Below are 13,038 nucleotides of genomic sequence, written 5' to 3'. Positions count from 1 at the left end.
TGAGGTGGGTTCAATGATTAAGTGTTCCAGTACCACTGAAAGCCTTCAACACACACCACCAAAGAAACAAAGACCGGTTCAAGGAAACTTTTATCTGACACATCCATCTCAGCTCTCTCTGAGACTCTCATAAGACCACAACACATTGTTCCTTTTTCCCAAACATGGGTGTGTGAAATCACATAATCCATAAATCATTCTTACTCCTGCCTACTCACATGTCAACAGAACCCTTTGAAATTGCCATTCCCATTATTTTGGTTTAGGTATAAAGAAGAAAGACAATGATGTACTGGGAACTGGAACTGAGACAAAAAACACTGGCTGTCATTCACCGTCAAAGATCTGAAACATCCGCAAAAAAACCTTCACTGTCTAAACAATTACTATCTGATCCTACCAGTAGAGAATAGCAGGAAACTATAGCAGCTGAATTCAAGCCTCAGTCTTTGTCCATACTATGACTAATATCTTAAGTCATGGTTTCTCATGGCTTTAATATACTGACTGACCTGAACTGACAAGGTTATGTTTTGTAAAACTCTGTTAGTGATATTAGCCATTAAGCCTTAGGGCTCAATTCACTTCGTAGGGCAGAACACCCACGCTCTGGTGCGATATAGTGCGACATAGGCAATGTTCCTGCCTTTCGCGGAAATTGCATTCACGGTAAATGCTGCATATGTCGGCTCAATCGGAAATGACCTTTCAATTTCAATCGCGCTATAAAGCAGATCTTCAGCGCTACTGATTGAATCGAGCCCACAGGGCTCTAGAAATGTAAAGGTCATTTCTGATTGAGCAGACATACGCATTGTTTACAGTGAATGCAGTCTCCGCTAAAGCGGGAAAATTGCCTTTGAATGTCCATCACACTAACGCTGAACTTCCTCGATACGGATTGAATAGAGCCCTTACTTTTTGTGGTAGCATATTTTGTACAGTATAATAAAATGTCTAAATTGCTAACAAATAACACATTTGAACAAAATCAACAAACAAACATTCTTTTTTTTGCAAATGTACAACTTATTCCCTTAAATTATAGTCAAATAAGCGAAGACCAGTTCTAATCTAACGGATACCCAAAACTACTGTATGTTATGCTCTGTTAAATCTACCACCATCTAGTGGCAACACCTAAACTGCAGATGACAGTCTGTGCCCTTAGCAGACAGATCAGTGAGAATAATCATAACAATGACTCCAGATCAGTATGTTCATCTACTCCTTGTTAGTCATTACAAAATGTATTGATTCATTACCAGGACAGTGAAAACAGATAAAGGGACAACTTGAATACATTTTTAAGTGTCTTTAAATATGGTATAAAAATAAATGCAGAGGAGAGAGTAACAAAGAAGTGCGTTCTACAGAAGACAACAGACAGCAGCTTGAATGAGACTTTACACATGTAATGAAAACTGTGCCAATTACTGTAGTGCAATAAAAGCAATGCAAAATAAACATAATCATTTATATATATGCATACTGCACAACACTTCCCTTAGCGTGACAAAAGTAGGTGTGATTACAGATCGTGAACTGTATAGTAATAATGTTTTTTATTAGATTTTACTGTTAAGCTGTCGTTTCTTCATTTTTTACATTTCTGACATCATTAGCTCAGCTGGAGAGGAACACGCGTGTCCATCAGATATGGTGGAAGTAACTGGACACTGACTTTCTGGAAAGGCATTATCCGGTCTCAATGTCTGTCCTAAAATGCCTACCTGCCCCAAAATGAATGTCCTCACCAATAGTAGATATAGATCAAGTAAAATAAATAACAAGCCTTCTCCTTGGACATGCAACATCTGATGTACTGCCCTGCTCATCGTCTGAGTGGAAAGCAGACGGCGATGATGTAGAAATGACGTAGAAATGACGTAGAAATGGTCCTCTATATTGCAGAGTGGCTGTATTTTAGCATGATGGCACAAGGTTGGTCAGCCTCTTTGATGTAAGGGATTTCCCCTGGGAGAAGAAGAGGGATGGAGAAAGAAAAAGAAGGAGAATAAGATCAATTGTCTACTGTAATCTAAGATCCACTCTAATATCCTCCTGTAATCTAGCGTGTGGAAATGTCTGTGCAGAGTGAGAGTTCTACCTGGTCGGAATATGAAAGTGTGTAATGTCTGGATTATACTGACATCCTATGGGCATCAAGTGTACAACATGATTTTGCATCATACTGTGTTATACCGTATGTCAGACATGCTGTAGGTTCCTTCATCTGAGTAAAGTTCATTCATTGAATACAGTTTACATCAAGAGCTGTCAAAAGAGCTGTCTCCATGCAAAAATGTGAGGGAGAACACAGAGAGGATGAAAGTCAGTGAGATGAGCAACCACATGCAATTTACTGTAACACTCTGCACTGAGTTTTGGAATTATTACCTGGATGTAAAATCCTTCAAAACAAGTTCTTACTTTTCTGTGGGGACAAGGAGAGAACACAGAATGAGGTAGGACATTCTGGCAGGTTGGTTTCAGGGACCAAAATGTGAGACATGCAGGAGAGGTCACATGCCTCTGTCCTCTAACAGCTCAGCTGACTCCTCTAAAGGCTGGATTAAATATGCATTGCAGAAGCATCACAAAAGATCCACGTTATAGCTTGACAAAAATTTAAAGGCAATGTTCCCACGTTCGCGGAGACTGTGTTCACAGTAAACGCTGCATACAGCTGAAGTCGGAAGTTAACATACACTTAGGTTGTCATTAAAACTCGTTTTTCAACCACTCCACAAATTTCTTGTTAACAAACTATAGTTTTGGCAAGTCGGTTAGGACATCTACTTTGTACATGACACAAGTAATTTTCCCAACAATTATTTACATATTATTTCACGTATAATTCACTGTATCACAATTCCAGAGGGTCAGAAGTTTACATACACTAAGTTGACAATGCCTTTAAACAGCTTGGACAATTCCAAAAAATGATGTCAAGGCTTTAGAAGCTTATGATAGGCTAATTGACATCATTTGAGTCTATTGGAGACCTGTACCTATGGATGTATTTCAAGGCCTACCTTCAAACTCAGTGCCTCTTTGCTTGACATCATGGAAAATCAAAATAAATCAGCCAAGACCTCGGACAAAATACATTGCAGACCTCCACAAGTCTGGTTTATCCTTGGGAGCAATTTACAAATGCCTGAAGGTACCACATTCATCTGTACAGACAATAGTACGCAAGTATGAACACCATGAGCCCACGCAGTCGTCATACCGCCCAGGAAGGAGACGCCTTCTGTCTCCTAGAGATGAGCGTACTTTGGTGCGAAAAGTGCAAATCAATCCCCGAACAACAACAAAGGACCTTGTGAAGACGCTGAGGAAACAGGTACAAAAGTATCTTTATTCAGAGTAAAACGAGTCCTATATTGAGATAACATGAAAGGCCGCTCAGCAAGGAAGAAGCCATTGCTCCAAAACCGCTATAAAAAAGCCAAAGCCAGGTTTGCAACTGCACATTGGGAGAAATATCGTACTTTTTGGATAAATGTCCTCTGGTCTGATGAAACAAAATAGAACTGTTTGGCCATAATGACCATCGTTATGTTTGGAGAAAAAAGGGGGAGGGTTGCAAGCCGAGGAACACTATCCCAACCGTGAAGCACGGGGGTGGTAGCATCATGTTGTGGGGGTGCATTGCTGCAGGAGGGACTGGTGCACTTCACAAAATAGATGGCATCATGAGGGTGGGGAATTATGTGAATATATTGAAGCAACATCTCAAGACCTCAGTCAGGAAGTTAAAGCTTGGTCGCAAATAGGTCTTCCAAATGGACAATGACCCCAAGCATACTTCCAAAGTTGTGGCAAAATGGCTTAAGGACAACAAAGTCAAGGTATTGGAGTGGCCATCACAAAGCCCTGACCTCAATCCTATAGAAAATGTGTGGGCAGAACTGAAAAAGCGTGTGCGAGCAAGGAGGCCTACAAACCTGACTCAGTTACACCAGTTCTGTCAGGAGAAATGGGTCAAAATTCACCCAACTTATTGTGGGAAGCTTGGAAGGCTACCCGAAACGTTTGACTCAAGTTAAACCATTTAAAGGTAATGCTACCAAATACTAATTGAGTCGATGTAAACTTCTGACCCACTGGGAATGTGATGAACGAAATAAAAGCTGAAATAAATCATTCTCTCTACTACTATTATTCTGACATTTCACATTCTTAAAATCAAGTGGTGAGCCTAACTGACCTAAAACAGGGAATTTGTACAAGGATTAAATGTCAGGAATTGTGAAAAACAGAGTTTAAATGTATTTGGCTGAGGTGTATGTAAACTTCAGACTTCAACTGTATGTGGGCTCAAGGAAATTACCTACATTTTACCGCGGATCTTCTGCTATACGGATTAAATCCAGCCTTAAATTTCAGAGGAGTTAACAAATGCAACATTGTGTATCAAACTACACAAAAACATGATTTCACAAGAATAATAAACCAATATGTATAGGTTATATCCAGATATACTTATGCTCCTATTGCATCTAAGTCTTGAAATGGAATGATGAATGTCTAACTACCATTGATGAATAAATATGTTTTTTATTAATTAGCATCTGATTAATCAGTTAATCATGAAATATACAGTGCCGTTCATGAAGTATTCACACCCATTGACTTTTTCCACATTTTGTTGTGCTACAGCATTTGGCAAGCCTAAATAAATTCTGGAGTAAAAATGTCATTAACAAGTCACATAATAAGTTGCATTGACTCACTCTGTGTGCAGTAATAGTGTTTAACATGATTTTTGAATGACTACCTCATCTCTGTTCCCTACACATACAATTATCTGTAAGCTCCCTCAGTCGAGCAGTGAAATTCAAACACAGATTCAACCACAAAGACCAGGGAGGTTTTTCAATGCCTTTCGGAAAAGGGCACCTATTGGTAGATAGGTAAAACAAATAAAAAAAGCAGACATTGAATATCCCTTTGAGCAGGGTGAAGTTATTAATGGTGTCTCAAGACACCCAGTCACTGCAAAGATACAGGCGTCCTTCCTAACTCAGTTGCCGGAGAGAAAGGAAACTACTCAGGGATTTCACCAATGGTGACTTTAAAACAGTTACAGAGTTTAATGGCTGCGATAGGAGAAAACTGAGGATGGATCAGCAACATTGTAGTTATCTACAATACTTACCTAATTGACAGAACAGAATAAAAATATTCCAAAACATGCATTCTGTTTGCAACAATTCAAGGAGTATGAATACTTTCTGAAGACACTGTATAGGCTAATTTCTCAAATGAAACACAATAATTCCTTTAACAAAACTCTTAGAAAAGCTTACTTGGTGCTATAACTGCAACATACAAGTCAAAAGGGAAGGAAAGGAGAGGCACAGTACATGTTGACAAGGCCCTGAAAAAGATGGTCATGAAACACCACCATGCCCTTGTCCAGGGGAAGTGACGGAGGGAAGGAGAGAGTGATAAAGCAGTGGATACGCTTTATCTGAACAGGCCCGTTGGTCAACCAGAAAAATCCATGTCCTCTTACCACATTTCGAGTGAATTTCTCAAATGAAGTTCTGCGGTCCTGAATGCCTCCATACTTAACAACAAAAAAAAGACGAAAAAGAAAGGGAAAGCCAGAAAAGGACAGAGCTGAAACCAAAAAGTGAAGTAATGGGAAACAAACTGAACTGTGAGGAGAGGCCCTTTGAAGAATAATAGCAAAGATAAGGATATGCTGATGTGATTATGATGAGAATTATACAGTGATATGTGACATAACACAAAACATAAGCCAAATCATAGAAAATCATGAATGAACTATCATTTTAATTATAAACTGGGTGGTTTGATCCCTGAATGCTGATTGGCTGACAGCCCTGGTATATCAGACAGTATACCACGGGTAAGACAAAACATTTACTTTAACTGCTCTAATTACGTTGGTAACCAGTTTATAATGGCAATAAGGCACCCCGAGGGTTTGTGGTATATGGCCAATATACCACGGCAAAGGAGTGTATCCAGGCACTCCGCTTTGTGTCGTGCATAAGAACAGCCCTTAGCCGTGGTATAATGGACATATACCACACCCCCTCAGGCTTTATTGCTTAATTACCCCATTATCACAACCATCGTTACAGGTCAGACACCTTATGAGGCATTTTCTTTGCATGTGAAAATGCTGCTACAATAGTTATTCCTTCACTGCTGGAGGCACCAATGTCATTGTTGGACGGCACCTCAGTACCTCCAGGCTCTGATCAGGCCCTACACCCAAACAAGGGCACTGCGTTCATCCACCTCTGGCCTGCTCGCCTCCCTACCACTGAGGAAGTACAGTTCCCGCTCAGCCCAGTCAAAACTGTTCGCTGCTCTGGCCCCCCAATGGTGGAACAAACTCCCTCACGACGCCAGGACAGCGGAGTCAATCACCACCTTCCGGAGACACCTGAAACCCCACCTCTTTAAGGAATACCTAGGATAGGATAAAGTAATCCCTCTCACCCCCCCTCCCCCTGAAAAGATTTAGATGCACTACTGTTCCACTGGAGGTCATAAGGTGAATGCACCAATTTGTAAGTCGCTCTGGATAAGAGCGTCTGCTAAATGACTTAAATGTTAATTGTTCCATGTCCTAGGCAGGGCAGGTCAGAGAACAGCAGTGTACACAGCCATGTTTATTCTTTGAAGACCTTACCTTTTTCTTGGCCTGTAGCAGCTCCTGATAGGCACTGGAACGGATGAAGCGGCTGTAGGAGTCACTCTTCATCAGCTTGAAGATGTGATCCTGTCAACCACAAGGAAATGGTTCAACCACAGTGATGGTCATGTTGTAACTGTCTGTGGAGATAAATGTACTCAACGGTACAGTAGCTTATCCAGCTGATATCCCAAACACACGACAGGCATAAGTCAGTAACCTGCCTATAATTACCCTACAGTTCACTAGCATATTACTACAGTGTTACCTGTGCGTCCTCAAAGGCATAGCGTCCAGGGTCCTTGACGTTCTGGGTGGTCTTGTCATAGCTCTTTGAGTCAACATTGATGGCACTGGGAGCTCCAGAGGCCAGGAACTCCTGCCAGATCTCCTGAACCCGGGTCGGGACCTCCCGGATGGGCCTCTTCTTTACCTCCTGGACCGCTAGCCAGAACCTGCAAGACACAACATGGGGGCAGGGAATAACACAGTTGTATTTGGCATCATCATCATCATCATGATGAGGCCGGTGACACTTTGCTTCTTGAAAGTCCAATATCTTGAAAACTTGACTGCTGACATTGTCACGCCCTGATCTGTTTCACCTGTTCTGTGATTGTCTCCACCCCCTCCAGGTGTTGCCTATTTTCCCCAGTGTATTTATCCCTGTGTTTCCTGTCTCTCTGTGCCAGTTCATCTTGTATGTTTAGTCAAGTCAACCAGTGTGTTTTTCCCCGTACTCCTTTTCTATTCTCTTTTGCCAGTCTTCCAGGTTTTGACCACTGCCTGACTCTGGACTACTTTCCCACCTGCCTGATCCGCCTGCCTGCCCTGACCTTGAATCTGCCTGCCCTTCGGTACCTATTGGACTCTGAACTGGTTTTGACCGTTTGCCTGTACACAACCATTCTCTTGCCTACCCCTTTTTGGATTAATAAGCATTGTAAGACTCCAACCGTCTGCCTCCTGTGTCTGCATCTGGGTCTCGCCTTGTGCCTTGATAGACATGCAAAACATTTTGGGACTGTATCAACAGTGGACTAATTACAAAATAACAAAATATAATTTTGAGTGGATTTTCCCTTTAACTATAAACATGATCACTTGAACCCTTCTATTTTTGTCTTTCTCTATCACTATTTAGGCTAATATAGGACAAGCAACATATTGTACATTTGAATGCTTGTGCATGTCTTGTCCAGGATAAGCCGTTTTCCCACCATGGTTTCTTATGGAATTTCTGGATATGTACTGCACAGATTTTGTCTGAAAATATTTGTCTGAAATATAAATTCAGTGCTCAGTTATGTCCTCTAATGGTGATAACATCACATCTAATTTTAGGGTAATTAATGTGACCAATTAGGTGTTAAATTCCACCTCTGACTTTGTTAGATAATAACAACACTCACTTAGTTACATTACCAGATTGACCTGAAGATTAGCTCTGGGCAAAACAGTTCAGACGAGTACCAGACGAGGAAGTACAGGAAGCGTGAATGAAGTGCAAGGATAGGTTGTGTGGGAGAGAAAAGAAGTGAGAGCGTGCATAGTGGGGTGTATGTGCGTTAAATGTGTGTGCGTGTGTGTGTGGTGTGTGTACTGTATCCCCTACCTCAGGTTCTCTGAGCTGAACTCAGACTCCAGGAACTTGAGGAACTGCTCCCTCCCCACCTGATCCTTGAGAACCTCGTTGATGCCGAACGCCCACCTCTTCACCCTCTGCTGACCTGGCTCCTTACTAGGGAGAGACACACACAGTCAGACATCACAGTGTACAGAGGGAAAACCTCAGTGAACAGTTAACAGTACACAGTCCACACTACACAGCTACCAATACTTTGATTACTACCTGACATCCCTCAAGAGATGGTCTGATCCAGAGCAACTCACAAATCATTTACTGGTATCACTTACTACTTGTACCAGTGTAAATCAACACAGAATAACCACAGAGATTTAATAATAAACTTGAAAAAGACACACCTAGCCTCCAGCTCCCATACTGTGGTGTCATCTGAGATCCAGGGGTTGGAGGGGTCGGTCGACGTGATGAAGGGGTCATATTCCACATACTGCTCTGTATAGGCCAACAAACTGGGAAGAAAGACACCTTACTCTTCAGTTCAGGCAGGTAGAGTCTACAGAAAATGTGACAATGTATTGTGCGCCCTGGGGAACTCAGGATATGACTAACATCAATGCTACACAGTATTTGACCTTGAAGATAGCAGGAAGTGATGCAGTATCTTTGCTTTAACACAATAGTGTGTAACCCAGGCAGCTGAGAATGGGAATCTCTGTTTAGTGTTACATAACAGCACAAGAAATGACAATTAGGCTTAGTGCTGATGATACACAGCAGGTATTGTTTGGGCTAAACACTTTTCAAGGTTGTCTAAGCTCTTAATTACTGGCTACATTAAGTTTTAGAGAGTTCATGAAGGGATTAATGGGGGGAGAATGAAGAGACGGAGAACTTCGCTCACCTCTCAGCCACTTTGGACATTTTCAGTCGATGTCTGTCTAATTGCCCTCCCCAATAATTGATCTGGAACAACATGGGGAAAAAATATTTTGTGAATTTCCGGAAACTGGTCGAACTGACAAGACAGTAACAGTGTTGCCATCTTAAATGTACATTTGGAAAGAACAGTTCCCTTCCAAACATACATTGTGCAATGCAAGAGAAACTACCCTGGAAGTCCAGCAGCTTCTACATTACCTGGTCCTGTAGCTGCTCCTCTGTCGCTGGCTTGGCCTCTGGGGCAGGGGTGTGGGTGGGGCTGTGGGTTCGCACATCATTCTGAGGCCCATATACTGACTGAGACAGAGAGACAATCAGAACCCACCCAAAATCAAATATTTTAAAATAACAGTGTTTCAGTTGACCTGTTATTCAGAATTAATGGATTTATAGAAAAAGTCACCTTTCTTGTCTTTTGGGGATTTTTCATTCTGGAGGACTTCTTTATGTCGACTTCTGTTGTGTTTACACATCCGGGCTGGAGAGCAACAGAAATTAACAGAAGAAAAACAAGCCCTTCAGGGAGCATTCTCTGCTTCTTCCTATTGATTCACTAGCAGCTCAGGTAGGACTGTTTAGGGAACCCAGAAAAACAGCTTCTTCTATTGCACTTTGCGACACGCTCAGTCAAACATGATCTAGTAAAATATTAATGTAAAACATATTGTCTGTACGTCCTGCATGATCAAACAAGGGGCACAATTAAGGTATCCTCCAGGACCACGGTGGCTAATTGGTTTGACGAGGCTGCTGTGAAATCAGAAAGGAACCTGATTATAATGTTCCAAGCATGCATGAATTGATCCTGTTATTTTCCAATTAAGCTCATGGAGCTGGATTTTTCCAGGGAAGCGGCTCCATTCCCTAGTGGAAGATATTACTAAGAAGGAAGTGTGTCTGAATGGATGATGAGGTCATAAAGACCACTGGAGAGCTGCAGGTGAATACATCATTTTTTTAGGAATTGACAGTACCTCAATAATAACATTTTGATATTATGGCAGGCAAAGAGGAAAGACAAAAAGCTCTGCCTTTACCAGGCAAAAAAAATTCCGATCATCAAACCCCTCACATTATTCATATTAAACATTATTCACATTGAATAGAGAAATAAATTACTTTGTAGACTGAAGAAAGCACAGGTTGTTATTTAACATTTACAAAAAACATCTAATTTAAAAAAAATCCATTACATGTATTTTCAATTTCTAAGATAAGATCAATGTAGGTTTTTGACAATGTATATTTCTAAGCATGGTATGCATGACAATACACAACAATATCCACAAACAGAAATACTAAGTTAGGGGCTCGATTCAATCCGTATTGCGGAAGTTCAGCGCTATAGCGCGATTGAAATTTAAAGGCAATGTTCTGCGTTCGCGGAGACTGCAATCGCGGTAAATGCTACATATGTCCACTCAATCGGAAATTAACTTAACTGCAACGCAATAGCGCGATTGAAATGTTAAGTGATACAGATTGAATCAATCCCTTACATGCTGACCACACCGCTCACGTCGCGTCAGCGAGCGTCTGCATGGCCAGGCGCTAAAATAGAAACTGGTTCTATTTGTGACGATCAACGCGCTGCAATTCCGGCCTCTCCCATCTCCTCATTGTTTTTTAGGAGCATATACCCACGTGGGTGATTGAAAGTTTAACTGAGGTCCGCACTGAAGTCGGTTGTAGTAATGCACCATAAAATTGGTTGCCAACCGTCATATAAAGTCCAAAGAAGAAAAAGAAGCCTGAAGGAAGGAGGAGAGATGATGAGAAATTAATTTGGTTTACTGTTTTATCTGTGGATTAATTGTCAGAGTAGTGGACCTTGTGCATTTCAGGTAAAATAACAACCCAATGTTTATACACCAGGACAAATGAGCTAGCAACGGCAAGCTAGCTAGCTAAATTGCCATAAATGTTTCATGCTTTTTGACATGTCCCCAAATTATTATAATTGGTTTAGAGTTTGTTTTGATGTCCTGATCGCTTCTGGTGTGGGTGAACAAACAAAAGAGTGAGGATCATCGGCACAATCCATAATGGCACGAAAGCCAAAATACACAGCACAGGTACTCACATGCACCAACGGACATTGTAACAATAATCGACAGCCCAATGGAAACCAAAGGGCACACTTATACAAGTACTAATCAGCGGGAACAGGGGACAGGTGTGCCTAATGAAAGTTCCGGTTTGGACAGCATGTTAGGCTCCAGTTAGCTGTATTCTCCAGTGGAAAATTTGGCCAAACCTTGTAGCTAGGTTTTATGTTATGGAGATAGTGTAACTCTTGTAGCATTACATTTTAAAAGCTCAATAAACTCACCACTGGTCTGTGCACATCCCAAAACGCTCTTTCTTGACTATCGAGAATTTTCCTCTCAATCTTATCTCTTTTCTTGTCAACTCTGAGGACAAAGGATACACAGTACAAGCAATTACTTTTTAGGTCTTTTCACAAAACCATATGTAATATTCATGTTTTTTCTTTGACACTTCCCCTGCCTAAAATGTGGTGTTGTTAGGAAACTGCTGAGAAATGGTAGTTAAGAGATGATGGCACATCCGTTATAATGAGTAGGAGTGTGGTGATCAACTTAACACTCATCAACACATAGTAGATTTGTTTCATTTGGAAACTTACTTTGCTTGTGCTTCTGCTTGCATAAATATGAACTCCCATTTTCTGGCAAATGCTCTCTGTAGCCTCGCTAAGCTCTCCTGAAACAACAAGGACCATAAAAAATCCAAATAGTAAATCTAGCCAAATAATGATTTGTCTTATCTCATGACATGATATAATAACACAATAATAGCAACAGAAAAAAGGTTTTCACTTTGAAGATACAGGCTGATATCAGTGTTAAGGATGCTAGTGCTAACATAATAAAGATATGAAGATACAGGCTGATATCAGTGTTAAGGATGCTAGTGCTAACATACTAAAAGATATGAAGATACAGGCTGATATCAGTGTTAAGGATGCTAGTGCTAACATACTAAAGATATGAAGATACAGGCTGATATCAGTGTTAAGGATGCTAGTGCTAACCTACTAAAGATATGAAGATACAGGCTGATATCAGTGTTAAGGATGCTAGTGCTAACATACTAAAGATATGAAGATACAGGCTGATATCAGTGTTAAGGATGCTAGTGCTAACATACTAAAGATATGAAGATACAGGCTGATATCAGTGTTAAGGATGCTAGTGCTAACATACTAATGATATGAAGATACATGCTGATATCAATGCTAAGGATGCTAGTGCTAACATATTTACTTGCCTACTTAAATAAAAGTTAAATAAAAAAATACAAAATATTGATATCAGCCTGTATCTTCATCTCTTTAGTATGTTAGCACTAGCATCCTTAACATTGATATCAGCCTGTATCTTCAACTCTTTAGTATGTTAGCACTAGCATCCTTAACACTAAACTAGGCAAGTTACAGATGCTAGTGCTAACATACTAAAGAGATGAAGATACAGGCTGATATCAGTGTTAAGGATGCTAGTGCTAACACACTACAGAGACAATGACAATGAAGAGAGAAGACCTACCGCCTCGTAATCTGCCAGCTCCAGACGAGCTTTGTTTTGCATTGTTCTTTTGCAGAGGTAAACGGCTGGGGCACAGAACACAGAGGAAGAACAAATCAATCAGAAAACAGAGAAAACTACTGTTGACCAGATGCTGTTTTACAGATAACATTTTTACTTTGCCAAACCCCTTCTGCATCAGCTGCAGTCTAGGCCACAACATTGATGTCATTCCATAACCAGAGTACCATGTGGCATGTAAAATGGTCTTA

General features: G+C 40.8%; 1 protein-coding gene across 1 annotated transcript in view; it reads right to left on the bottom strand.

Annotated features, from left to right (window-relative positions):
- Positions 1–73: 73 nt before the first annotated feature.
- The window catches only part of LOC115135050 (regulator of G-protein signaling 7), a 50,754-nt gene continuing 37,789 nt past the window's right edge, over positions 74–13,038 (bottom strand). The window contains exons 7-18 of the mRNA XM_029669270.2: positions 12,788–12,852; positions 11,866–11,942; positions 11,548–11,629; positions 9,619–9,693; positions 9,414–9,512; positions 9,178–9,239; positions 8,675–8,785; positions 8,304–8,429; positions 6,957–7,143; positions 6,686–6,775; positions 2,401–2,437; positions 74–1,977 (exon numbers count right to left, since the gene is read on the bottom strand). Of these exons, the coding sequence (XP_029525130.1) occupies positions 2,417–2,437; positions 6,686–6,775; positions 6,957–7,143; positions 8,304–8,429; positions 8,675–8,785; positions 9,178–9,239; positions 9,414–9,512; positions 9,619–9,693; positions 11,548–11,629; positions 11,866–11,942; positions 12,788–12,852 (995 nt within the window). The 3' untranslated portion in view covers positions 74–1,977; positions 2,401–2,416. The remainder of the gene's footprint in view (positions 1,978–2,400; positions 2,438–6,685; positions 6,776–6,956; positions 7,144–8,303; positions 8,430–8,674; positions 8,786–9,177; positions 9,240–9,413; positions 9,513–9,618; positions 9,694–11,547; positions 11,630–11,865; positions 11,943–12,787; positions 12,853–13,038) is intronic.

Source organism: Oncorhynchus nerka, linkage group LG10 (assembly GCF_034236695.1).
Source record: "Oncorhynchus nerka isolate Pitt River linkage group LG10, Oner_Uvic_2.0, whole genome shotgun sequence".
Classification (NCBI taxonomy): domain Eukaryota; kingdom Metazoa; phylum Chordata; class Actinopteri; order Salmoniformes; family Salmonidae; genus Oncorhynchus; species Oncorhynchus nerka.
This window is presented reverse-complemented; position numbering and strand designations above follow the sequence as displayed.